Source organism: Bubalus bubalis, chromosome 5 (assembly GCF_019923935.1).
Source record: "Bubalus bubalis isolate 160015118507 breed Murrah chromosome 5, NDDB_SH_1, whole genome shotgun sequence".
Lineage (NCBI taxonomy): Eukaryota > Metazoa > Chordata > Mammalia > Artiodactyla > Bovidae > Bubalus > Bubalus bubalis.
The window spans coordinates 17,276,447-17,303,268 of record NC_059161.1 but is presented as its reverse complement, the minus strand read 5'-3'; the positions used below and the strand labels follow the sequence as shown (position 1 = coordinate 17,303,268).

The 26,822-nt window shown below is 45.3% G+C and overlaps 1 protein-coding gene across 6 annotated transcripts in view; it reads right to left on the bottom strand.

Moving 5' to 3' along the window:
• Nucleotides 1-26,822, bottom strand: part of RGS8 (regulator of G protein signaling 8) — a 58,734-nt gene that overhangs the window by 6,335 nt on the left and 25,577 nt on the right. For 3 of the 6 annotated variants that reach the window (XM_044942750.2, XM_025285514.3, XM_044942751.2), the window contains exons 3-8: nucleotides 26,622-26,694; nucleotides 25,117-25,264; nucleotides 24,585-24,713; nucleotides 22,053-22,154; nucleotides 20,758-20,822; nucleotides 140-306 (exon numbers count right to left, since the gene is read on the bottom strand). In XM_044942750.2, coding sequence (XP_044798685.1) covers nucleotides 140-306; nucleotides 20,758-20,822; nucleotides 22,053-22,154; nucleotides 24,585-24,610 — 360 coding nt within the window. In that variant the 5' untranslated portion in view covers nucleotides 24,611-24,713; nucleotides 25,117-25,264; nucleotides 26,622-26,694. The remainder of the gene's footprint in view (nucleotides 1-139; nucleotides 307-20,757; nucleotides 20,823-22,052; nucleotides 22,155-24,584; nucleotides 24,714-25,116; nucleotides 25,265-26,621; nucleotides 26,695-26,822) is intronic. The other 3 variants (XM_044942752.2, XM_025285518.3, XM_025285515.3) reach the window with 2 other exon arrangements.

Genomic DNA, 26,822 nt, shown 5'->3' with positions numbered 1-26,822 from the left:
AGTGATCCCTTTTTTCATCAAGAGCCATCAGAGCAGTGAGGCTCAGTTCAGAAGAGAGTCCCCGTCAAACCTGGCTCAAACCCCTTCAAAGAGAGAGGGCTATGGATGGAGGTCTGACAAGACCCCACCGCCAACACACCTCCCGCGGAGCCTGCACATCCACAAACTCCTCAAAGATTCTATGGGCCTTGGAGACCAGTTTGGCGGTTGACCTGGTCTTCTTGAACTCCTCACAGGCCAACCAGAACTCCAGGTTCTCTTCACTGAACTCCGTCTTCAGGAAGGCGCGGAAGGCAGCCACTCCATCTGTGGATGTGGAGGGGTGTGGAAAGGAAGAGAAATAGGGAGAGGCTTCAGTTCAAGAACTGCAGAAGAAAGAAAGAAAGGTGATCAGAATGCAAGAGTGGCCCTAGCTAGGCCACTGTCCAGCCCCCATTGATCCTCCTTCACATCCTCTTGAAGATTCTCTTCTCTTAAACACACAGGCACCTCAGAGGTGAGCCGTGCTCCTCATTAGAGGATCAGCCCTCAGTGGTCACTGCCTGTCCCCTAACGCAGAGTTGGCTATCCCCTGGGTCTACTGGTGAGCCTGTGTTTCTAATGAGGCCAAAGTAATATATGGAATTCGTTCTCGCCCAATCCAAGTCAACCAACCTGAAAAAAACAATCTGTCACAAGACAAATTGGGTGGGTCGGGGTGTGTGAATGCCTCAGGGCAAATCCTCTACTAATATCAGAAAAATGTCTGAAAGTAAACACCCCACTGCCATGAAGTCAGTAAAACCATCCTATTATATGGAAGGGGTGCTCAGCCTCTTTTTACAAACTTTTGAGGTCCCATACCTTAATGATTAATTCCATGGATCCTTTATTTTTAAAAAGCTTGCCTATCAAATGATATGTTTTAATTAAGATCAATTATAACTTTTCTACCAAATGATTTAATGATTAACATATCCTTTCATTTTTCTTAATTAATGTCATGCATATTGCCAAATGAAGCTTCTGATCAGAATAAGATGAGCAGGGTTATCACACAGATTTGGAAAAAGAAACATTAGCCTATGCATTCGGCTGATGTTTTCATCTTAAGAGTTTTTATAAAGTATCCTAACCCTTAACACACACTCCTCAAATCAAATAAGACCTATCACTTTCTACCAACTGTCCCCAGAGAAAGGGCAGATACAACTGAAAACAAAGGAGAGACTGCATTTCGTAAAAAATGATTCTGGCTAGAATGTGTCATTTCTTTTCTAAAATTTACTAGAAGGACAATATGTTAACAAGTTTTTATTCACTTTTTTTCAGTTTTTAGTTGTTTTTTTAATTGGATTTTTTTTTATTTTATAGTATTATATATAGTATATAGTATTATAATTTCTTTATTATAGTTGGCTTTACAATGCTGTGTTAGTTTCTGCTGTTCAGCAAAATGAATCAGCCGCACATATACATATACCCCCTCTTCCTTGGATTTTCTTCCCATTTAGGTCACCACAGAGCACTGAGTACAAATTTCAGTGGTCTACAGTCTGTTCTCATTAGTCATCTATCTTATACATGTTGTTGTTTAGTCACTAAATTCTGTCAAACTCTACGACCCCACAGACTGTAGCCACTAGGATCCTCTGTCCATGTGATTTCCCAGATTCAAGACTACTGGAGTGGGTTGCCCCTGCCTTCTCCAGGGGATCTTTCTAACTCAGGGATCAAACCCACTTCTCCCACTCTCCTGCACTGGCAGGCAGATTCTTTATCCCTGAGCCACCAGAGAAGTCCAATTTTATACATAGTAGTATATATATATATATATATACCACTTGAAATCTCCCAGTTCATTTCACACCCGCTTCCCCCACTGGTACCCGTGCCGTGGACTCCCCTGAGCAGCCTAGGTCCACGCATATGTACCAGGATTGGCCACTGCCCAGCTTCATTCCATGGACCAGTAGTACCACCCACGTGGGTGACATTTTAAATGTTTGTTTTAATTTCCTGAAACATTTTTATTTCTAATTAAAACGTCTATTTCAAAATAGACATCTTATTGCCCACATTAGAACCACAGTTATAAAAACCCAAACTTTTAATTTTAAGAGCCAGGAACTTGGGAGAGAAAAGGGTTTCGATGAAACTCCCAAACCTAAACCTTAAATCACAAAGAAATCTAAGTTTGGGGGGCTGAGCTTAAAGTGTTTAACAAAGGTAGGGTTGACCATGACGTTTATCACCCTAGCCAGGGCATTTCTGAGAGTGAAGGGGACCACTTCTGTTAATTACACAGGAAGAACGGGCATACACCATGACCACCATAGCCAAAAATCAGGACACACGGTCACCTTAACAGTAAGACAAGGAGACTGGAGAAAGCAGAACATGATATAAGGTTGTTTTGCATCAGGCAGGATGGAAATAAAACTGTTGCTGTTCCAGGCAGGAGGAGAGTAACTCACAGTTTAGATTCATATAAGAGGCCGCACAGGGCTCCACACACCCTTATCCCTGCCTTGGGTTCAAAACCCTGAGAGGAGGGAATTGAAATGCGAGATAAACTGAGGATCAAAGTATGTGTGAAACAGTGGCCCGGCAATGATTAGGCAGAGAGAGAGTCTAAAAATCATTCATTCGACTCAACAACTTTTTAAAAAACCTACTTATGTACAAAGTACTATTCAAAGTCTTGGGATACATTAGAGAACAAATCATAAAATTCCTGTCCATGATATCCCTTGTAGGTGCTCTCTTTGCCACGTCTTGTATCCTCCAAGGTCTCAAAGAGGCGTTCAAGAGGTTTCCACACCCACCTGCTGCTGTGGGAGCCTCTGAGGGGACTCAGTGCCTGTGAGAGGCGAGGGGTGGGGGGTGGGGGTCTGCTCCAGCAAAGCGACCTCGGAGCAGAGATCAGTCCACATGTGACCAGAGCCAGGGACCCTGTCCATGGCGTGGGGAGGACGCAGGCCAGAGGCCCTGCCCTTGTGCCTTCCCACTGTGGTCAGGGTATGGAAGGAAAAGGTTGGGGGGACCCTAAAACACTGCAGTGATCTAAAGGAGCAAATGTGAAGAGACTCAGAAGAGTGACTAGGAAGGGCCTGGGTTTTTTTCTCTTATTTTTAATTGGAGTCCAATTGTTTTACAATGTTGTATTAGTTGCTACTATACACTGAAGAGAATCAGCTATATGTATACTTAAGTCCCCTCCCTCCCGAACCTCCTTCCCATCCCACCCCTCTAGGCCCTCACAGAGCACCAAGTTCCCAGTGCTAGACAGCCCGTTCCTTCTGGCTATTTTACATCTGGTAGAAGGAAATGGCAACCCACTCCAGTGTTCTTGCCTGGAGAATCCCAGGGACGGGGGAGCCTGGTGGGCTGCCGTCTATGGGGACACGACTGAAGTGATTTAGCAGCAGCAGTGTATATATGTCAATGCTACTGTCTCAAGAGCCCGTTGTTTTTAAACCAGAAGAGGATAAATTCTTCGAATTGAAAAGTTTGTGGCTCCTGTTAGATTTTGTTTTGCTTCTCATCAAGCAAGAACAGGTGCTTGTGAGCGAGCAGAGATAAAGAAAATTACCTCTCCGCCTTCCTCAACAGTATCAGTGAGAATCGCCCTCCCAGGGAAACTCTCTGGCCTCATACTACCCAAGGTACAGACCTTATCTCCTTGCGTCAGAGCTCAGCTTTGCTGGGTCTTTGTGTGGATTAAAGGAGATAATACTCGCAAAGTATTCTCAGGATCATTGCTTTACTTCTCTCCACTTTATCAATGAGGAAATGGATGCTTAGAGAAAGTGGCTAGACTGAGTTCACACAAGTAATAACACGCAGCGTTAAAAAATATAAGATAGGTGAACTTCCAATCTAATACAGCAGTAACGCCATCTCTACCCATTCATTCATTTATTCTTGCACCCATTATGCGACCCAGGCATTCTGCTAGGAGCCTGGGCAGAAAACATAAGCACAGTTAAGTGCTCACAGAACTTGCGGTAAAAGAGCAATTTGAGCCAAGATAACATAATTATGGTAATTATGGTATAGATGGTAAGTGATATGATAGGGAAAGCGTAGGTTGCTGTGAAAGTACCCAGGAAGGGTGCCTGTGCCAGAGCTGAGGAGAAGAGGGAAGTCTTGCAAGAGGAAGAAGCTTCTAGGCTGAGATGTGAAGCTGAGAAGGAAGTTAAGTGAAAGCAGGAGGGGAAGGGGGAGCAGAGACTGGCAGGAAAGGCGAGTCACACAAGCAGAGGCCTACAGTTAAGAAACGTCGTTAGAGTAACCAGAAACAGTTAAGACTAATGTTTACTACTAATAATAATGCTAAAATTATTGAGCCTACTTAGAAGATACACTGGAGAAGGCAATGGCACCCCACTCCAGTACTCTTGCCTGGAAAATCCCATGGACGGAGGAGCCTGGTAGGCTGCAGTCCATGGGGTCGCTAAGAGTCGGACACGACTGAGCGACTTCAGTTTCACTTTTCTCTTTTCATGCACTGGAGAAGGAAATAGCAACCCACTCCAGTATTCTTGCCTGGAGAATCCCGGGGACGACGGAGCCTGGTGGGCTGCCATCCATGGGGTCGCACAGAGTCGGACACGACTGAAGCGACTTAGCATAGCATAGCATAGCATAGCATAGAAGATACACACACATCAAGAGGCCTGTGAAAGAGCCAGAGAGAGAAGTGCTGCAAAGAAGCCAGTTCTGACCCCACATTGGAACTGTTTCTTTGACTTGCTTTTTGTTGCTTTTATTATTATAACCCTACAGAATGGTCTGCCTTGGAGAATCCTGCCCTTCGGCCTGATTGTTTAAAATGCCTTTGTTCAGAACCTCATCCACCTGTGGATGGCAGGAAGGAAGAAATTAACACATCCCCTGCCTGAGGCTTGCATTTCTGGGAGATGTTTGCAAGATTAGTGGACTTTTTGCTTTGCTTCCTCACCTCCCCCATCTCTGCTCTATAAAAGAGCCTGGCTTCCAGACCACCCCCCATCATAAGATGGTCATTTTGAGGTGCTAGACTGCCATCTTCTCTGTCAGCCAGCTCTCCAGCTAACGTCTCTTCCTCGCCTCAACCCCTGACTCTCAGGTTCATTGGCCTGTCGTGATGTGCAGAGCAAAATTGCACTTGGTAACAGAAGGATGACACAGCCCTCCAAAGGCCTGGGGAGTCAACATTTCAGAGGGAAGGCAGCTACCATGTTCAGTGCTGCCCAGAGATCAAGCTAGATACGGTCTGAGAAGCAGTGGTTGTTGGACTCAGCAGCAAGATTCAGCAACCATTGGCAGGAAGGGTGACCGTGGTGTGATGAGAGCCCTAGTCATACTGTGGTTAAGTACAGGGGTGAGTGAGAGGGGAGGAAGTTGAAACAATGAATTTAGATGCCTCTTCCAAGAAAGGGAGTAAAGAGATCAGAGGGCACAGCTGGAGAGAAACAGGAAGTCAGGAAAGAGCTCTGGGGTGTGTGTGTGTGTGTGTGTGTGTGTGTGTGTGTGTGTGTGTGTGTCTGTCTGTCTGTCTGTCTGTCTGTCTGTTGGGGTTTTGGTAAGATAGCCTCGGTGGTGGTTTAGTTGCTAAGTCATGTTTGACTCTTGAGACCCCCGTGGACTGGAGCCCTCCAGGCTCCTCTGTCCATGGGATTTCCCAGGCAAGAATACTGGAGTGGGTTGCCATTTCCTTCTCCAAGATAGCCTTGGGTATGATTAAATGTTGATCTGGCCAGAAAATACTTGTTGAGCAGGAGGAATTGAAGCTAACAAAAAGAAAGAGTTTAATTGAGGGGACTTCCCTGGTGGCCCAGTGTTTAAGAATCTATCTTCCAGTGCAGGAGACATGGGTTCAATCCCTGGTCAGGGAACTAAGACTCCACATGCCACAACTAAGGAGACGCCTGCGTATCGCAATGAAGATCCCATGCGCTGCAACTAAGATCTGATGCAATCTAAATAAATAATTTTTTAAAAGAAAGTGTTTAATTGATAAAATGTTGTCTCCAGGAAGGCAGGAGAAAGGCCATGTTATGATAGAGAGAAAGAAGAAAAGCTGTGTGTGGATGCAGGGAAGTCTGTAGTTTGGGCGCAGGATACAGAAGGAGGTCCTATCTGATGTTAGCTGGAAAAGTGGTACGAACTGAAGATAAGTTTCTTATTTATTTATCTAGAATCTGCGGCAGAGAGTCTTATGTATTTACTCCACACCATGCTTTGGGCTAGAGATTTCACACACAGCAGCAGTTCATTGTGCTTTCACAGCAGTGCTGACCCATAGATAGCACCAATGACCCACTCTCCATTTTCCACATTAAAACATGCGGAAGTCAGATAAACTTCCCAGTCACACAGTTGGTAAGAACAGCCAAGTTTCCCTACCGTCCATATGGCTCCAAAGCAGGATCTTTCCAGATGTGTTTGCAGGCAGAAGGAAAAGAAGAGCAAGGGAAGAGAACAATTAAAGGGGAAAAGCATAGTATCTGGTAAAGGCAAATTCTAGAGAAGGAGAAAGATCAAGAAGAAGTAGAAGAACTTGACTTCCTAAGAGTCAAAAGTAGAGAAAGAGGGGCAGGGGTCGAAGAAGACAAACAGTTCAGGGAGGGACATATTTGAGATGCATCAATTTGAACAGCCTTCATATTCTTCTTAATTTGGGGGCGAAAGCCCTGCAGGTGGTCTTCCTCCACGCACTAGATTTTGGAGATACGGTAGAATCAAATCAGATAAAGTCACAACCTCACAGAACTCCAAGTTAGTCTAGTGTAACAGAGACTAAGCAATCATTTAAAATAATTAATTCAGGGCCTTCCCTGGTGGTCCAGTGGTTGAGAGTCCGCCCGCCAATGCAGGGAACACGAGTTCGATCCCTAGTCCTGGAAAATTCTACATGCCTTGGAGCAACTAAGCCCGTGCGCTGCAACCACTGAAGCCCACACTCTAGAGGCCAAGTTCTCCAACAAGAGAAGCCACTGCAATGAGAAGCCGGGGCACTGCAATGAAGTGTAGCCCCCGCTCAGAGCAACAAAGACCCAGGGTAGCCAAAAATAAATAAGTAAATAAATAACAAAATAATCAATTGAATAATTACAAGTGCAGTGTGTGCTGAAGTGGGAATACCGATGAGAGTAGAAAGAGTTTAGAACAGCTACTTTGGAAAAAAGAGTAGGAATCTGGTAGGAAATAGGCAAACCACTGTGAAGACATAGATCTCAATTCCTGGAGAAGGTTATGATGCACCGGGAAAAGAGTACGACCTTTTAGTTTTGGGGTGTGCCCATCATTCAAGGACAGGAGCATTAGCTCAAGGCTGGAACCTGGAGAGCAGAAAGGAACCAGCAGTTGGGACACTTAAAAAGGAAGAGGCTAAGCAGAAGGTTAAAAAGAAAAAAAACTTTTTTGAAGTTAGAGGAGGAATTTTTAAAATAACTCCTCAGTTCAGTTCAGTTCAGTTCAGTCGCTCTGCCGTGTCCGACTCTTTGCGACCCCGTGGACTACAGCACGCCAGGCCTCCCTGTCATCACCAACACGCAGAGTTTACCCAAACTCATGTCCATCGAGTCGGTGATGCCATCCAACCTTCTCATACTCTGTCATCCCCTTCACCTCTTGCCTTCAATCTTTCCCAGCATCAAGGTCTTTTCCAATGAGTCAGTTCTTCACATCAGGTGGCCAAAATATTAAGAGTTTCAGCTTCACCATCAGTCCTTCCAATGAATATTCAGGACTGATTTCCTTTAGGATGGACTGATTGGATCTCCTTGCAGTCCAAGGGACTCTCAAGAGTCTTCTCCAACACCACAGTTCAAAAGCATCAATTCTTTGGTGCTCAGCCTTCTTTATAATCCAACTCTCACATCTATACACAACTACTGGAAAAACCATAGATTTGACTAGAGTGATCTTTGTTGGCAAAGTAATGTCTCTGCTTTTTAATATGCTGTCTAGGTTTGTCATAGCTTTTCTTCCAAGGAGCAAGCATCTTTTAATTTCATGGCTGCAGTCACCATCTGCAGTGATTTTGGAGCCCCCCAAAATAAAGTCTGTCACTGTTTCCACTGTTTCCCCATCTATTTCCCATGAAGTGATGGGACCAGATGCCATGATCTGAATTTTTCTGAATGATCATGATCATGATCATGATTTTCTGAATATTGAGTTTTAAGCCAAATTTTCACTCTCTTCTTTCCTTTTCATCAAGAGGCTCTTTAGTTCTTCTTCGCTTTCTGCCATAAGGGTGGTGTCATCTGCATATCTGAGGTTATTGATATTTCTCCTGGCAATCTTGATTCCAGCTCGTGCTTCCTCCAGCCCAGCGTTTCTCATGATGTATTCTGCATAGAAGTTAAATAAGCAGAGTGACAATATACAGCCTTGACGTACTCCTTTTCCTATTTGGCCAGTCTGTTGTTCCATGTCCAGTTCTAACTGTTGCTTCCTGACCTGCATACAGATTTCTCAAGAGGCAGGTCAGGTGGTCTGGTATTCCCATCTCTTTAAGAGTTTTCCACAGTTTGTTGTGATCCACACAGTCAAAGGCTTTGGCATAGTCAATAAAGCAGAAATAGATGTTTTTCTGAAACTCTCTTGCTTTTTTGATGATCCAACAGATGTTGGCAATTTGATCTCTGGTTCCTCTGCCTTTAGAAAAAACCAGCTTGAACATCTGGAAGTTCACGGTTCATGTATTGTTGAAGCCTGGCTTGGAGAATTTTGAGCATTACTTTGCTAGTGTGTGAGATGAGGGCAACTGTGCCATAGTTTGAACATTCTTTGGCATTGCCTTTCTTTGGGACTGGAATGAAAACTGACCTTTTCCAGTCCTGTGGCCGCTGCTGCTTTTTCCAAATTTGCTGACATATTGAGTGCAGCACTTTTATAGCATCATCTTTTAGGATTTGAAATAGCTCAACTGGAATTCCATCATCTCCACTAGCTTTGTTCATAGTGATGTTTCCTAAGGCCCACTTGACTTTGCCTTCCAGGATGTTCTGGTTCTAGGTGAGTGATCACACCATCGTGATTATCTGGGTTGTGAAGATCTTTTTTGTATAGTTCTTCTGTGTATTCTTGCCACCTCTTACTATCTTCCGCTTCTGTTAGGTCCATACCATTTCTGTCCTTTATTGTGCCCATTTTTGCATGAAATGTTCCCTTGGTATCTCTAATTTTCTTGAAGAGATCTCTAGTCTTTCCCATTCTGTCGTTTTCCTCTATTTCTATGCACTGAACACTGAGGAAGGCTTTCTTATCTCTCCTTGCTATTCTTTGGAACTCTGCATTCAAATGGGTATATTTTTCCTTTTCTCCTTTGCCTTTCACTTCTCTTCTTTTCACAGCTATTTGTAAGGCCTCCTCAGACAACCATTTTGCCTTTTAGCATTTCTTTTTCCCTGCCAATTTGTATTGGGCACACATTTTGGGCCAGACACAGCACCAAATGCTTTGTGTGTCTCATGGCATTTGCTGCTTCTAGCAAATCAACAGCTTAGGTCCTGAGAGTTTCTTCATTTCACAGCAGAGAAAGATGAAGCTTAGAGAAGTTAAATAACTTGCTGAAGGTCGCATGGTTAGCAAGTGGCAAGGAGGCCAAACTGCAGAGCCGGCATTCTTCTGTGGCTGGTGGTCCAGTCCCCAGCTCTGCATGATGGTCTCAAGGGATGCCTGCCTGCGCCAGTGATGACTAGAGAGGAGAGCCACTGCAGTGAAAGCCAAGGCGGTCTGGAGAGCATGCTGGTGACGACATTTCCAGTAATGAAGACAACAGATGAAGTGGAGAGAAGATGAAAAAAGTCACCAAGGGAGGTGGAAGGGTATGAGAGATGAGAACAACACGGAGAGAGGGATGCGCTTTGGCAGGAGAATCCAATGGAGTTACAGCAGCTCAGACTGTGTGGGGAGGGGGATTTGGAGTAAAATGCATGGTGGGCTCATACTCAGATTGTCAGGCAGCCCGGTGAGTCCGCCCATCCCACCTAGGGTGGGAGCACTGCAGTCTCAGCTAGAGTACCAGTTCGGGTCATAGGCAGGCCGCTGGTAATTAGCACATTCAACCTGACCTAGCCTCCGCACCTTGGTCTGTAAGTGAGGGTGGTCGATCTGATGAACTGTCCCAGGTAGGGTTAGTGCTCCACCCTGGGCTTCCATCACAATCACCAGCCTGCATCACACACAGCTCTCAGTCAATGGCTTTCCATCCTCCTCCTCCTCACCATCACACATCCAGAACTTACCCCAGGCCAAGTTCTATGGTGTCCAGTCCAGTTATCAACTCACATAACCTCTACACCAAGCCCGTTATTAAGCCAGAGGCTGTGGGGTCAGACAGCCTGGGTTCGAATCCTGTGAGACCTTGGAAAAACATGTTAACATCTCAAAGCCCAGGTCTTCTCATCTTGGAGAGTTTAAGTGAAATGACTGTGGTCATTTGGCCTGTGAGGGGTGGAAGGTGGATTTACACACACATCTACATGACTTCAGAGCCCACCCTGCCTGTTGTCCACTCATGACCATTGGTGGGTCCCACGTTATCACTTCCTCCAAAGGCGAGATGAACAATAACCCCAAATTGGACAGTATGATGAAAGTATGCTCCACCAGGGCAAAGGCACCATTTGGCCCACAGAGCCGGGGATTCTCCAGCAAGACAACATCGGCCACCACCATCTCTGTGTGGTCCACAGAGGCTACCAGGTACCAGCCATAACCTGGAATCAGGCTTGTTTCTTTTCCACAGCTCCGATATCCGCCCTGGGTGTCCCTCCCAGGATGCAGGGGTACCTCACAGAGCAGACAGACACACTCCCGCACCCCGGCCCCAGGACACCATCACACAGCACAGCTGAGTGACCTTGTAGAGTGCATCCTTCCAGGTGACCTTGATCCAAAATGTGTTTGCTTGCATTTCAGAGGCTTCAGAGGACGTGGGAGGGGAACTGAAGCAAAATATGGTACTTAAAATTGCCTGGCATTCCAAGGGAAGATCTCAGTGAGAGATGGGGAAGGAAGGGAGAAAGGCCTGGAAGGGTCTGGACCCGAACAGCAGCACTGTAGCAAAGATGACCCGAAAAGTGTCTTTGAAAGAGGCCTGCCCCCACCCTGGGGATCGCAGCCCTCCTCCTTTCCTTCCCCTCCCCTCTCAGCGCAGCCTATTGCCCCCCTTTTACATTCCCAGGGCCGCCTCTGAGCAAGGCAGGAAGGAGGGTCACTGTGCAAAGAGAAGTTTCATCCTGCAAAAAGGACCCTGAGATGCAGGTGGAAGCCTCCCACCCCCATGACTGCAGGAGCCCCTCCCCTTCCCTGCTGTGTACAGACCGCTGGTCCCGACCTGGCCCACCTTTCCTGATCTAGTGACCTAGCTAAGGAAGCTTATGGGACTACAGCAGGGTTTCTTCTTTTCATCTGCATCTTTTCCTCCCCCTTCTATCACCTCCCACCTCCTCCCAGCAAGTCTTTGTTCTGGTCCTCTGCCTGATTCCTCAACATCTTTCCCTGCCTTTTCCCCTTCTCTTCTGTCTTCCATCCCTTTTCGATCCTCCTTCCATCTTTCCCCTTGTCTCTACCAGGACCCTCTCCTTCCCTTCCACTTGTCCATAAACTGCAGTTGGTTAAAATGCAAGATGCTGCTTCATCTCTGAAAGGCTCATAGCCTCCACTGGCTTCTGAGAGTGACCTGCTTTATTAGCTGTGCTTCCTCTGCCCTCCCCCCACCCCCACCCAGCCATATACATCCACCCCTCCTTACCCACCCCTCCCTGGGGCATCCCAGACCCAGTTCCCTCCCCAGTACCCAGAGAAATAGAGTTCCCCCTTCACCACCCCCACAGATTCCAGGCAGCCAGAAAGAGTGACTTCTGAGTCCTGAAGCTATTCTGCCTGGGACTGTGTTCTGGATCGACACACACTAGTTAAGTGTGACCTTGAGCAAGATACTAGACCTCTCTGAGGCTCAGTTCTCTCCTCCATGAAATGCAGATTCTAATAGTACCTACCCCGTGAAACTCTTAATACATGTAAAGAGCATGCAGAGTCTGACACCAAGACAGTGATTGCTTCATACATGTTTGTGACCATTATTCCTGTACTTTGCTGGCTTAAGGACTCATTGGACAGAACATAACATGCCTGATGTATACTCATGGCTGATTCACATTGTTGCACGGCAAAAACCAACACATCATTGCAAAGTGATTATCCTCCAATTAAAAAAAAATGCCTAACACGGAAAAACAACCCTGGTAACTTAAAGATGATGGGTGAGAAACAGTTGAGGAAAATGAGAGAGAAACAGGAGGATCCGCCTTTTTCCTTTTTCATTTCATACTGGGTTTTCTCTGTACAACCCTCTAAGAAGTCAAGGCTCTAAAGACATCAGACATGTTTGAAAGTAGTGTCTATCGAGTCGCAGGAAAGGAAAAGCTGGTGACCAGAATTCCTGGAGCATGGGACAGAATTTTGACGTCCTCCCGAGCATGCACAGCATCTCCAAGAACACACCCGTGGCCATACACGCTGCCTGCTGCCGGCACCCTCCCTCTGGTTCTTTGATGCAGGGTGCTTACATAAGAAAAGAAACTGGGTCACTATGAATGATCAGTGCAGCTGGTGCGGCGGGGAGGGGGGCTTAGGTAACAGTTCAAGGTCCAGGAGTCCTGATTTAGCTGGCAGTGGGGGTGGGCTGCAGCCTAACTCAGTCCCCAGGCTTGGAAAAATACAAGATCACAAGAATGATTTATTTTTTTTTTTAAGCTTTGTGTTTGCTTAAGTGTAGTAGTCTCAAAGACCAGAGTCCTCTTGCATCCCTGACCAATTGGGAAAAATAAGCTGGCGCATGGGTCCAAGGTCAGACAGGAGAAGAGAGGAATATACATTTATAAAATCTAGGCTACATACACTAACGGCAAATCAAAACCCCTTTGATTCAGAGCCAAGCTTACTAATTTGAAATTTGTGATGAGAATAGCACCAGGATCAAAGCCTTCCTTTTATGTTATCTACAGAATGAAGGTTTTAAAGCAAATAACTTTGGCTAAGAAGATTTAGGTAGGAAGATTATTTAGAGAACAAACTATTTCCGGTTCTTGACATTTATTGGCAAGCAATTACTATGCTAATTGTACTTCAGTCTTGTGATTAATGTAATTTTCCTCAATGATCTCTACTTTGTTAGTGTATATATAGGAAGATGTTAGATTATGAAGTAGCAGGACTTAGTTGCTAGAATCTTTGAGTCAGGAAGGACATGGGAGATACTACGATCTAGCCCTACACTGAACACTAAGAAATGGTGAGGCCCTGGGTTGCACAGTTCCTCATTCCTAGGATGTGGTCACTGAAGGGAAAAGAGAGCCTGGGTCTTAAAACTTCTAGTCCAGTGTTCCTTCTTATTTTGTCAAGCAGAAACTTAGTCAAGTAACAGAACATGATAGAACCTGTATCTGCAACTATTATAAGAAATTAGCAAGGAATATTTTTTATTAAATATGTGAAAAAGGAGATGTGCCCCAAATAGAGTGAAAGTTTAGCATCCACAAATAACTGTAAAGACAAGAGAAATATTGTCAAATCCCATGTACACAGCCCACAGCTTAAAAGATTTCAAAATTAAGTGTTTGGGAATGCTTGTCTGGCTGGTTTGATAATAACAATTCTGCAAGGACTCTCAAAGAGGGAACATAGCAGATTCACCTGCTGGGCTTTTAAAAACTACCTCCCGCTGAAGAAGATGTGGTACATATATACAATAAATACTACTCAGCCATAAAATAGAACAAAATAATGCCATTTGCAGGAACATGGATGGACCTAAAGATTGTCATACTGAGTGAAGTAAGTCAAAGACAAATCACATAATATCAATTATATATGAAATCTTTAAAAAGGATACAAATGAATTTATGAACAAAACAGAAATAGAGTCACAGAAGTAGGAAACAAACAGATGGTTACCAGGGGCTAAGGAGGGGAGGGATAAATTGCGAGATTGAGATGGATATACATGCTACTATACATAAAAGAGATAATAAGGACCCACTGTGTGACACAGGGAAATCCACCCAATACTCTGCAACAGTCTATACGGGAACAGAATCTAAAAAAAGGCTAGATATATGCATATGTATTACTGACTCACTTTACTGTATGCCAGAAACTAACACAATATTGTAAACAATTATACTCCAATAAAATTAAAAATAAAATCAATACTTTTGTTAATAAATGTTATTTAAATTTAAAAAAAGAAAAGACTACATATCCAGGTAGATTCTCTCACATACATTGAGAGGAAATTGGGACGCTATGAGGAAAGAATGTCAAAACCTCATGTGGCAAGTGGAGGGAGGTATTATGAAATCTAAATAAGCCCACTGGTGAAATAACATGACCCACATCCTACCCACCGAGTTCAACCTCAAGCTGCCTATGGGATCAGGAGCTTACACCATCTCTAGCATATAGGAGTCATAAAAGGCATTTGTTCTCAGTGAATTTAATGTTGGGTTATAACAAAAATAATAATAGTTATTCTTCATGGAGCCTCACTATGCACCAGTCATCATGCATAGCATTTCACAATCACATTTAATTCTCACCATCGCATGGAGGGAGGAGCCTGGTAGGCTACAGTCCATGGGGTCACAAAGAGTCGGACACAACTGAGCGACTTCACTTTCACTTTCATAACTCTACAAGGTAAGTCTAAGCATTCCCCTTTCATAGATGAAGAAAGCGAGGTTTATAGAGGTTACATAATTTACCAAAGGTCACAGCTGGTAAGCAACAGAATGAGTGTCCAATTGCTTTCATTCAAACCTTTTCCAGTGAGCTTTTAATAGCTGCCTTATATATTCCTGGCAGTTCTTCTATAAAGGCTGAATGCACCCATACTCCTGGGTGGGTGAAAGTAAAAATTATAGCAATGTAGAGAGGGTGGCAGGCTTCCCTGGTGGCTCAGCAGTAAGGAACACACCTGCTAATGCAGGAGACATGGGTTCGATCCCTGGGTTGGGAAGATCCCCTGAAGAAGGAAAGGGCGACTCACTCCAGTATTCTTGCCTAGGAAATCCCGTGTACAGAGGAGCTTGGCGGGCTACAGTCCATGGGGTCGGAAAAGAGTTGGACACAGCTTAATGACTTAACAACGACAACAGAGAGGGTAGTAAGGAGGAAGAGAAGTTTCTTTTCCATCCACCTCTAGTTAGAGTATCTCTTTCTAATCTTTATCCTCACTTTATCCAGAAAGTACACCTGCCGTATTTATTTACTGTGAAGACCCTCCACCATGTCTGCTATATATAAGGACTCCGCAACACATGGACGCTGCCCCATTAAATGGATGTGTTGCCTGAGAATCTTGGAGAACTGAAGTCCAGTCTTCAGTGTTTCTCTTGGAAAGCACTAACCACCTGCCCCACCAAGATGTTCCAGGTTCATAGTTTTCCCTACTTGTATTTGAGAGCAGTGTTGCTCAAGCTTCAGTGCACATCAACATTACCAGGGGGCTCGAGAAAAAATGGGCTTCCCTGGTGGCACAGTAGATGCAAGAGATGTGGGTTCCATGTGGGTCGGGAAGATCCCCTGAAGGAGGAAATGGAAACCCACTCCAGCATTCTTGCCTAGAGAATTCCATGGACAGGGGATCCCGGTGGGCTATAATCCCACCAAGTTGCAAAGAGTTGGACATGACTGAGCACACACCCGTATAAAGAAAAAACAGATTACGGGCCCCCACTTGCAGAGATTCTGATTCAGTAGGTATGAGCCAAGACCCAAGAATTTGCCTTTCTCACAAGCTCCCATCAAATCATCCACTGCTGAATCAGCCTTCCATGGATCCAACTTTGAGTAACACTGTTCTAGAACCTTAGGGCTTGGAGAGGAATGAGGGGAGGCCTGTGTGATAAATGGAAATCTGATTATTAAACTGTACATTCTAGAGCTAAAGGCCACTTGGACGAACAAGTGTGGAATTTCGTGAGCTGATAATTTTAGTGTCTGCTTGTTTGGGGTTTTCTGCTCGGGTGCCATGTGACCAGGTCACATCATTATTTTTCTGTATCTCAATCATTATCCCAAAGGGGCTAATTTTTTCATTAAACTAAAAGCTTCTTTACTGATCTCCTTTGCTCAGAGATGAAGACTAACTCTGCAAATGTAAAAGAGCTTTCAATTATACTGTTCCGTGAACCTAGCTTTCCCTGGGCCTGGTGGGGACAGGTCAGTCTGGACCCTTCATGCTCTGCAAACAATGAAACAAAGACAAGGACCAAACAGAGACCCAGGATGGGGAGCTCTGTCATCCAGGTTGGGGATCAGGCTACAAGAAGTGAGAGGAGGGGAAAGGAACACAGTCTCCACCTTCACCTTAAAACTGGAATGAATTTCAACTTTTATGTCAAAAAAAAAAAAGGAGGGAGGGACAGAGGGAAGGAGAGAGAATCAATTCAGAGTTAAGGACTGAATGTCCTACTAAAAGCTGGACAAATAACGAGCATATGTCTGAACCTCATGAGGAATAAAAGCAGAAGATACACAATTCTGTACTCTCCAGCAACCTGTCAGAGAAGATTTCCCACAAGCCAGGAGGCTTCATTCTCCCAGGTCTGAACTGCAGAGGTGGGCGCACGCACACACCCCCCCAGGGACAGACTACGAGCACACTCACAGGCACCAAGTCTAATTGTCACTGGTTGAACAGGAAAAAGATGCCAAATTAACGCACATTAGAAATCCCTCTCTATCTAATGAAGCCATCAGCAATTTCAATTTCATTTTTCATTTGTTGGTTAAAAAAAAAAGAGCACTTAGCAAATAGTTATCTCCTAGACCGCCACGGGTTCTTCTTCAGCTCTGTACTACATTTGTAAGCAAATGTAATTGGAAATAAAACTGCTTCAAGTATTTGTGTCCTGGCTTTTTTTATTCTACGGTTTAAGATTTAGTAGAGTTCTTTTTTGCCTGAGATGTCAACCCATGAGGTGCATCCCTGTCCAGTGGGATCCTGCCAAGGAGAGAAGGCTTCATAACACAGGTGGCCTCGCCTCTTATCTGCTTGCTCAAGCCATTTCACCTCTAAAGCACTTTTATATAACCCTGCAGGCAGTGCTGACTCAAACCACCTGCCGTAGGTGACGAGTGATTGCCAATCCTGGTGGTTGCTGTAGACAGCCTCCTAGAACAACAGGGCAGAGCTCAATCCAGCCCTCTTGAGTCCAGAGCTTTCACTGTAGAGATGAGGAAACAGATTTTCCAAGAGAATGAAGGATTCCATCAAGGCCATCCAGCTATTTAGCAGTAGAGCTGGGTCAAAATTGAGAGGTCTGACTACCAGTTAGTGTGAGCAGAAACACGCTGCTGCTGCTGCTGCTGCTGTTGCAGCTAAGTCGCTTCAGTCGTGTCTGACTCTGTGCGACCCCATAGACAGCAGCCCACCAGGACCCCCCATCCCTGGGATTCGCCAGGCAAGAACACTGGAGTGGGTTGCCATTTCCTTCTCCAATGCATAAAAGTGAAAGGTGAAAGTGAAGTCGCTCAGTCGTGTCCGACTCGTAGCGACCCCATGGACTTCAGCCCACCAGGCTCCTCCGTCCATGGGATTTTCCAGGCAGAAGTACTGGAGTGGGATGCCATTGCCTTCTCCGAGCAGAAACACGCTCCCCTATTAAATGGAACAAATCTCTAAACCAGGGGTCCCCACCCTCTGAGATCTAATGCCTGATGATCTGAGGTGGAGCTGATGTAATAACAATAGAAATAAAATGCAGTAAATGTCCTGTACTTGGATCATCCCCAAAACAACCCCTCCACCCATCCCTTCACTCCAGTCTATGGAAAAATTGTCTTCCATGAAACCAAAGTGGCAACCTGGTGCCAAAAAGGTTGGGCACCGCTGTTCTAAACCAAAAGCAGCCCCTCTGCTCTGGATTGGTAAGGACCTCTAACACAGATTAGGTAGCATTTAAGAGGAACACTGGATGCCAAGATCCTATGTGAAATCTTGAACTCCCCCCGAGCCCCCCCGAGTTTTAGCACACTGCCTGTATCTTTATTGTCTGTAGGCATGTTTGTTTTCTCAGAAGGCTGCATTCTCCACCAGGGAAGGACAGTCTGGTTCATCTTGCAGCCCCCTGCCCATCAGCAACTTAGCATAGATATTGTCCATAATGAGGACTCGGTTCACCTTTTGGAGAGAATGAAAACATCCAGGCAGGGCAAGATGGCAGAGATGCTCTGTTGACTGAGAATGGGAACAAGAACAATTATCTGAGTTTTCTGAAATAGAATATGCAGGGAGGACAGCTGCCTGGAGAATTACCAGCCAGTGTGTTCTAGACCAACACAAGTGTTCCTGGAGCCCAGTCATTCAATCATTCTCTTTTCTTTTTAGGACATTTTGTTGTTTAAATTCCTGTGCACCTCTGATCAACTGCTGTCCCTCCTAAGAGAGCAGCACACATGTAATCCCTTTGGAAAAGCTTAATCAGGCCTAATTGAGTCATAATACTAACCCAAATTAATTAGACTTTTAGAAAGTTGCCAACACTCTTGGAGGTAGGCTGGGCTCTGACCCTCCACAGATTCACGGGGAGTAAGTTTTCAAGTTTTAAAACCTTGAAATTCTGCCAGAAGCCCCTAAATGAAAGTCCCTTGCTTCTCAAAGACATTCACTCCGTCGGCTTTTTATTTCCGTAGTAAAAAAAATAAATGAAAATGCACATCAGATTCCAAGAAGGATCACAGAACTTCAAAGTTCAAAAAGCCTATTTCTGTACTTTTTTTTTTTTTTTTTTTTTTTTTTTTTACAAAGAGGCAATCTGGTGTCAGCTTGTAACCCCTTAGTGGAATCTCCCTCTCAGAAAATTGTTATTTCATTCCTGGAAACCCAAAGTACCTGTGACAGAAGCAGAACCAAGTGTCTTTAGCTCTAAAAGTCATTGAATCAAACAAATACAATTAAACCTCTCAATCTCTGGGCCTTACCACTAAAGAAATCCAAATATACCCTGAGCATCCATCCACTAGCTTTAGTACCATAAACTCTGTCTGTAAAGGCTTCTCATTAATCATCGGCAGCAAAATTTGCAGTCTTATTCTCAAGGCATGTTTATTTCTCATTTGAGAAAAATTCTTTTAAAATTCCATTCTTAAAAAAATTCCACCATATTCTCACAAAACACCTTTGCATAGAGAACCCCAAAATCATCTAAAGGTGACCTCTCGTGAAGATTCTCACACCCGGGTGACAGGTGGCACACAGGTATTTCCATCCCGATTTAAGAATGAGGAAACAGCCTCAGGGACTTAAACTGAGTCAGTCATGAGGCTGAAATAGAAACCAAACTTCAAGATGACCTTGAGTCAAATCCAGCCAGAAAAGAAGGAGTAAGTTGATAGCGACACTTGTTTAGCCGCCTAACGTCACTCCAGAAAATAAGTCAGAACTGCCGCATAAAAAACGACCATTGCTGTCAAATCCTAAGTATTATCGCGCATACGCCATTGCTTTGGCAAATTCACCACAGAAGTTTGCTGTTTGGGGTTACAGCCATATGTTATACTTGCTGTATCTCCTCTGCTTTATTTTCCTTCCTAACTGTAATCCATAGAGCACTAAAATGACTATTTGTCTCACAAAATTACTCATTACAATATGTGCTTATTCTTAAATTTTGCATTTCTCTTTAAAAACTATTCAAAAGCATTTGTTAATTAGTATTAGAACCAAGGATATGGTTAGAAGGAACTGCTCCTCTAGATGAAAGCAAAGTCACTTTTAAAGACATTTTCTAAAGACTGAGCAAGCCCATCAAGGCCATCAACTATCTGGTAGCCGAGCTGGGTCAGAATCCAGAAAACAAGTATATACCAGCCAATGCCCTTCACTTCGCAGTGCAAAACCGTGTTCCACACTCCATGCCAAAAGCTTCCCTCCTGCTCCCAGATCAATCAGGATTCCTAATACCAACAAGACGAATTTACAGGGAGCACTTAATGCCTGTGTAAAACCTTCCTTTCTCCTCAAAAGACCCTTCCATCTTCTTCACCTCTGCTTTCCTACTTCCATGTTTTTCATGCCACTAGGACGTGAAGCCCAGGGAACTTGGACTTGCTTACGGTGAGAAAAAAAGCAAGAGCTGAAAAGTCCGGCTCCCATCAAAATGCCCTTCCTATGAAAATGCACAACTCTTTCTGTCTTTGTGGCAAGCAGAAGGCATATGAGATGAGGCAAGGGGGCAACAGAAGAGGAAAGATACCAGAAGTGTGTACTAATAAAACTTATGGCAAGTTGAGGGTATAATACAGCTGGGGTAGTAAAGCCCCCAAATAAGGAGGGATAAGAAAACTCAAAACTCTGCCAACCCAAGTCAATAACAAAATGCACAAAATATTCTTTTGACTGATGAGTAACCCCAGGCTCTCCAGTGACTTGGGGGGAGGTCATTTAATTTTATAAAGCAAGATCTGCATGGAATCTAGACTTTCATTCCCAAAGAACCCATCACTCCAACTCTCTAAGTCAAATTTATTCTTGGTAAAGTTGCTGAGACATGAAGGCTTCTTGGGACCAAACTTTCAGCTCAGAAAACAGAAAATAAGAGCCCTCTTCCCAGAGCATTTAAATTATGTTTTCTTGTCTATACTCAGGCTCTCTGAGGGTGCAGGCTGGAGCTGTCTGGACCACCAGGCACAGTACCTAGATCATGGTGGGTTCATCTTTTACAAAATGAATGATTTGCTGAGACACGATAAAGCCTGAATTTTACTTACACTTATGGGAGAGAAGCACATCAAAGGAATCTGCCCACCTTGTAGCTTCTTCTGTGGATAGTCTCCTAGGAAAGAAGAAACATCTGTCTTGAATCTTTCTGCAATGACCTCTCCTTCAGCCACCACTGAGATTTGCTCATGAGAACAACAAAACAATGGAGGGCAAATGAAGACCACGTTTGGACTCCTGTAATCCTGTTGCTAGAAATGTACACATTCTTAAGTAGCTGATAGAAAAATCTCAGAATTGGGATTCCGTAAGTTTAATAAGTTGGCTTTAAGTCTAAAAAGCAAAACTAAGAAAGTATATCCTCTAAAGATGCCACTGTAGGGGAATTCCCTGGCAACCCAGCAGTTAGGACTCAGTGTTCTCATTCCCAAGAGCCCAGGTTCAATCCCTGGAAGGGAAACTAAGATCCCATAAGCTGCACAGGGCAGCCAAAATAAATTAAAAGCAAAATTTAAAAAATAAGAAAACAGATGCCATTGTAAGCCAACCATGAAAGTTAAAGTGTTAGTTGCTCAGTCATGTCTGACTCTTTGTGACCCCCCGCCACAATCCTCTGTCCATAGAATTCTTCAGGCAAGCATACTGGAGTGGGTTACCATTTCCTTCTCCAAGGGATCTTAACGGCCCAGGGATCAAAACCTGCATTGCAGGTGGATTCTTAACCATCTGAGCGACCAAGCCAACTATACCTCTCCTTAATAAATTAGTTAATTAACATACCACAATCACAACGAAAAGAAGCTGGACTTGGAAACAAAAGTGAGGCTGAGTTCCTGACTCCATCTCTTACTGTCAACTTTGTTTCCTCACCTCTTTAATGGGGTTAAAGGCACCCATCACAGCACCCCATGAGGGTTAAATGAGGTACCGTCTGTGACGTCATTTAAGACAGTGCCTGCGCAGAGAATAGGTACTGAAACCAGATCATCTCAACCTAAGCAGATTTTTAAGAGTAGATTTGAGTGTTTCCAAACTGAGAAGCTCAGGTTGACAATTAAGTAGAACAAAGAAGTATTCTTTACTGCAGCTTTATAAGAGTGGTGCTTAATATGGCTTTCTTAGGAGAAAAAGGAGGGTCCCTATTCTGAAGCCATACGCTTTGAAAAGGAAAATAACATTCTTTCACTCGTGTTCAAAGATAGAAAAGAAGCCACCAAGAGACTGGAAGTTATTGTCACTCGGCTCATCTCTTCAGCCATCTACCAGAGAAGAAGGGGTTGTATAGTCCCAGTGTGAGCATCCCATGGCCGACACTCCAGGGATGCAGAGTGTCCGTATAACTCACTTCAGAGCACGGTTGGGTTTGTCGGGAAGAATGGCTGTGAAATCGCTACAAGAGTCAGACTTGTGAGACAGGCATCCCAGTCGAGTCCTCATCCCTTTGTTCCTGCAACAAACACAGGGGCAGAAAGATGGGGAACCGTCATGAAAATAACTGTCAGCCCCCAAAGGGGAGCTGCTGTGGCAGAGGCCAGCCCCGCCCCGCTCCCATCCTTCCCCAGGTGGCCCCTGAAGATTTCATGAGCGAGAGGAGAAACACCAAGAGGATCAAGGGCAGTACTCACTCCCTATCTTGACGACCGGAATAGTAATAGGTCCCCTAGCCCTAGAGGCTTAACGCTTTTTAAAGCTGACATGCAAGTTGATGGTAAGTCAATGAAGGTCATTAGCTTGGAAGAATTTCTAAATTAGGATTCTCTGTGGGGAAAGGAAATACAGTGATGGCAAAGTAACAATCCACATTTTGCTCTCCCTCTAGGAGGGCCAAGTAGCAGCAGCAGCAGCGATAACTCCTGACTGCAGCGCCCCAGTGATAGCCACACAGAGAGCAGAGAGATGCTCGAGTGACACAGTGATGCCTGTCACAGGATCTCAGAGCACACAGTAGGGACCTTCAGGGCAGGTCAATTCTACCTCAGGTCCTTCCCATTCATCCCACAAACCTGAGGATAGACATGAATGGTGACGGACCAGAGGACTGATGCCTGCAGGTGGGAAGCAGAAGCAGTGGGTACAATCAGCAGCTAAGAACCAGGGTACCCTCTGTTAGCAATGTCACTTAACTAAGTTTTCATACACTTATTTGTATTTTGGCTAATCTCAATCAACACATTTAAAATTTTAACATGCGTGCTTAAATTTCTCATATTTTTTATTTTCTTAGGGACCTGACACTTTGCAGTTATTTGTTGTGACAGCTGCAAGAGAAATGAAGCTAATACCTCTTTCGGACTCTCAATATTAGCCCCCTTTGACCTTTCAGTGAGATTGGAAAATTACAGCCCTGAGAGATACCTATTTGTGTACATAAAATTTTATTGGAATCTTATTTATTGGAAACACCCTGCTTGTTTATATATGGTCTGAAGCTGTTTTCGAACATAAGGGCACAGTTGGGTGGTTGAGGATGGACTGTATGGCCCATGAAGTTGACAATATTTACTCCCTGGATCCTGATAGATTAAGTTCATTGACCCCTGACCTCTAACCATGACCACTCCTTGGATGGAGGGCAAAGGTAAGAGGGAGGAGTTTGGGATGAGCAGGACTTAAAAGTGGCTGATAAAAGGGGACCGCCATGTACACACTGGTGACAATTTGCCCTGGAAATAGTCCAAGAAGACGTTATTCTCCTTGTTAAAAGGAACTTCTTCCATCCTGGTTTCCCTTCCTCATTTTCACAAATCATGGACCTGGGCACAGTTGTGAGATCCAATTCAAGCTCTTTTACTTCAAATGGGTTTTCATCTCTGACCCCGGTCATTGTTCACAGACATCTCATCCGGCAAACGTCTACGGGGATGGTATTACCTTCGCGGGGGTGGACAACACATGCACAGCCCATCTCCAAGGAGCCTTTTAAGGCCAGAACATCCAAGGCCCCAGAAATATCTCTTCTCCTGCACGCCCTGTGCCCCCAGCTCTCATCTCAGCCAGGCTCACTGTAAAGCCATCGATTTCCTTGCATTTCAAAACATGGCTACAGCCATTCTCTCTCCCTCAACAGTGAGCATGTCATGTCCACTCGCTCTTACAAATCACAGGGTGTCCCAGCACCAGGCTATTGGAGCAACTGGATTAAGGGCCCTTGAATCATCACATTCCATGAATTCAAGTGCAGGTCCTGCCCAGGCTGCACCACAGGCCAGAACCAACTCAGAGTGAGTTGGCTCATTCCTCGGTGCCTCAGAAACATCAGTCAGTGAATAGTCAGGTCAATGCCCCCAAAAGAGCAATTAAGAGGACTTCAGTAAGTGGCAAATCCATGCAAGCCATCTAACAAGGTTTAGCAGGGGCCAGTGTAAAGGGTGCTGCTTGTTACCAAGACAACAGTGAGTCTTCCAAATAGTTTGCAAAAATCTTCCATAAAATATCCTTTGGGGCAAAATAGTTCTGACTTTCTATCTTGTCTAATTGAGACTTAACCTTTTCATTAGGTCTGAAATAACAGGAGCAGAAGCAAGAGTCAAAGGTTAAGGCTACTTTAAAAACAAAGGACTTGCCCTCATCTTTCTTCTCTATCCCAGTAACAAAGAGAGACCCTAAATGGTTCAATACAAGCTCATGCACAGTCCCACCCTCTGAGTCCCACCCTGTAGGGCAGGGCTTGGTGCTAAGGCAGGTTCTGCTTGCAAGGCCCCAACTCTGCAAGAAGCATCCAGGCAAACACAGCACAGTCCACACAGGAGGCCTGGGGGATGGAGGCCAGTGATCCACCCACAGGATTAGAAGGTTTGGGGCTGGCTCAGACAGCAGGGCAGGTGGGAAGGTGGAAAAAGAGGAAAGAAAGATGAGAAGACATGTTAGCATCAGTTACCTGCGTGGCATCAGTAAAGCGGCCATACGGGCGCCCACTTATGGTTAACCCTCTGGCTGATGTGCAGGGACGACAGGGCGGGAGATAAGACTGCAGGGCTCAGGGATTTACCCTTTCACGTCCTCTCACCTAAAATCAAAGAATCTGCTGTAAGAGGGGGCCCCCCTCTCTGACTGCACTGCACGTCCTAGCAGGTGACCGTCTGCCAAGGAAATACCTCCCCACACACCCCTGTCCCCCACGAACGTCTGCTGGTCCTGACCAAGGGTGACCAACCAGGGTGGATGAGGATCAGGTGTTGGGTGGCTTCACATTGCTGCCTGGTGGTCGGGAGTCCCTGCTTCCCCGGCTACTGACCATCAGCGTAAAGTGGGACACGAGCCCCTCCCTGGGGAGGAAGGCACAGCATCGCAAGCCCAAGATGACTGTTCCCTATGTCTTACTCGAGTGGGGCCCAAGTGACCAGCCAGCCCTGGGTGGGGGAGGAGGGGTCAGCGCTTGCTCCAGAATCCTTTGATTGGCTGTTTCTCACCTCCCTCCAAGGGGACCTGTCCCGGAGGTGGGAGTGCCGGAGCCCGGGGAGCGCGTGAGCGGGAGGAAGGTTGGAAGAACTCCAAGGGAGGCTCGTCAGGCACTGTCACCGCTCAGGTTTGCTCCTTTGCAGGGATCACAGGCACAGGCTGAAGAAATGAATATGCAAGTCACTCTCTCCATCCCAGATGGAGACTGCCTGACCTTCCACAGTTTGGGGACTGGCCTGTCCCTGACCTGAAGCAGGAAGCACATCAGGGAAACGGGGATCTCCAGGTAGAGGCCTGATTGACTTGATCCCCTCTCTCTCCTGGGGGGTCCCACTCTCAGGGCATCAAACCCTTTGTTCCCACAGACAAAACTGATAGGAAGAAACACGTGAGGAGAGCAGCCTATCCATTAAGGGTTCCCCTGGGAACCCTGACACCAAACATAGAATCCATTTTCAAAGAAACCTAATTTAGATAGATACAGCCCCAGCAAGATCTACGCAGGTTAAATTATTTTGATATCACCGGAACATTTCACCAATACTTAAAAAAAAAAAAAAAACCTTCTCTCATACTACTATAATTAAACAAATTAAAAGACTACTTTCTTAAAACTGGAAGGGAAAAGAATTAGACTTTGTGTGCAGGGGACTGAGCTACGGCTGTGTTCCTGGCAGGGACGTTTCCTCAATCTTTGCCCTAACAGTGCGTATACCTGCTAGCGCAGAAGTCAGGAAATCAAAGTCCTTCACAGCCATAAGCGTCACCAGGAATCATTACTTGCGGTATCTTAGCCTCATTTTCATTGACTTGTGGGTTAGAGCCCCAGAGGAGGGGGACCCCCAGGCCAGGAGCCTTTATTAGCTTGGAGCCGAGCAGAATCAGGTACTACCACCCACAGTCACAGCAGGCAAGGTCACCTGGGCGGTGTCACCTGGCCTTTGTCCCTGCCCTGCGGCTCTTCGGTCCCACCACCATCCATGCCGGCTTCCCAAGGCTGCTTAGACTTCTGCCTCTCTCTCTTCTGCATCCAACACTGGCCACTATTGCCCTTTAAACCCCTCCACTGCCCCTTATATCAGCTTAGAGTCAAGTATGTAAGAGTTTGCAGGATACCCTGACCCCACCTTTCTCATTCATCCCAGCACCTAGGGGCTCTCACCCTACTTGGCCCTCAATTTATAGAAGAGTTTGGGGTTACCCAGAGCCCAGGAAGGTCAAAGGTATGATGGTACCATGGTCCATGTGCCCTAATAAGTGGGCATCGAGTTACAGGTGACTCTGGGGCAGACAGGCTGAGACACATTAGAAAGTGAGGATACTCAAGGGGAAAGAAAAAAAAAAAAAGGTTAAAAGCGAAGAGCAAAGATTTATAAAGAGGGAAGAGGAACTAAGAGCCTCAGCGGGAAGAAAGCAATCAATATGCATGGAGAGGCAGGTTAATTAAATATGGATAATGCAATCAGCTCACACGGGCACCCCAGAGAGGAAAGAGAGTAACCCAAGCGATACTCACTGTCTTTGACCAGTCCTCATGGCCTGCGCGTCTTTGCCAACAGGATGGTCAGAGAGGCTGCGGGTAAGGAGCTCTGAGGAAAGAGTAGATCTTTCTCTTAGCAGTCAAATCCTTGGCGGGTGAAGGGCATGTGTGCATGAACACGGAAGCACACTTGCGCACGCACACACACACATATCCACATGCCTGCATGCACAACAC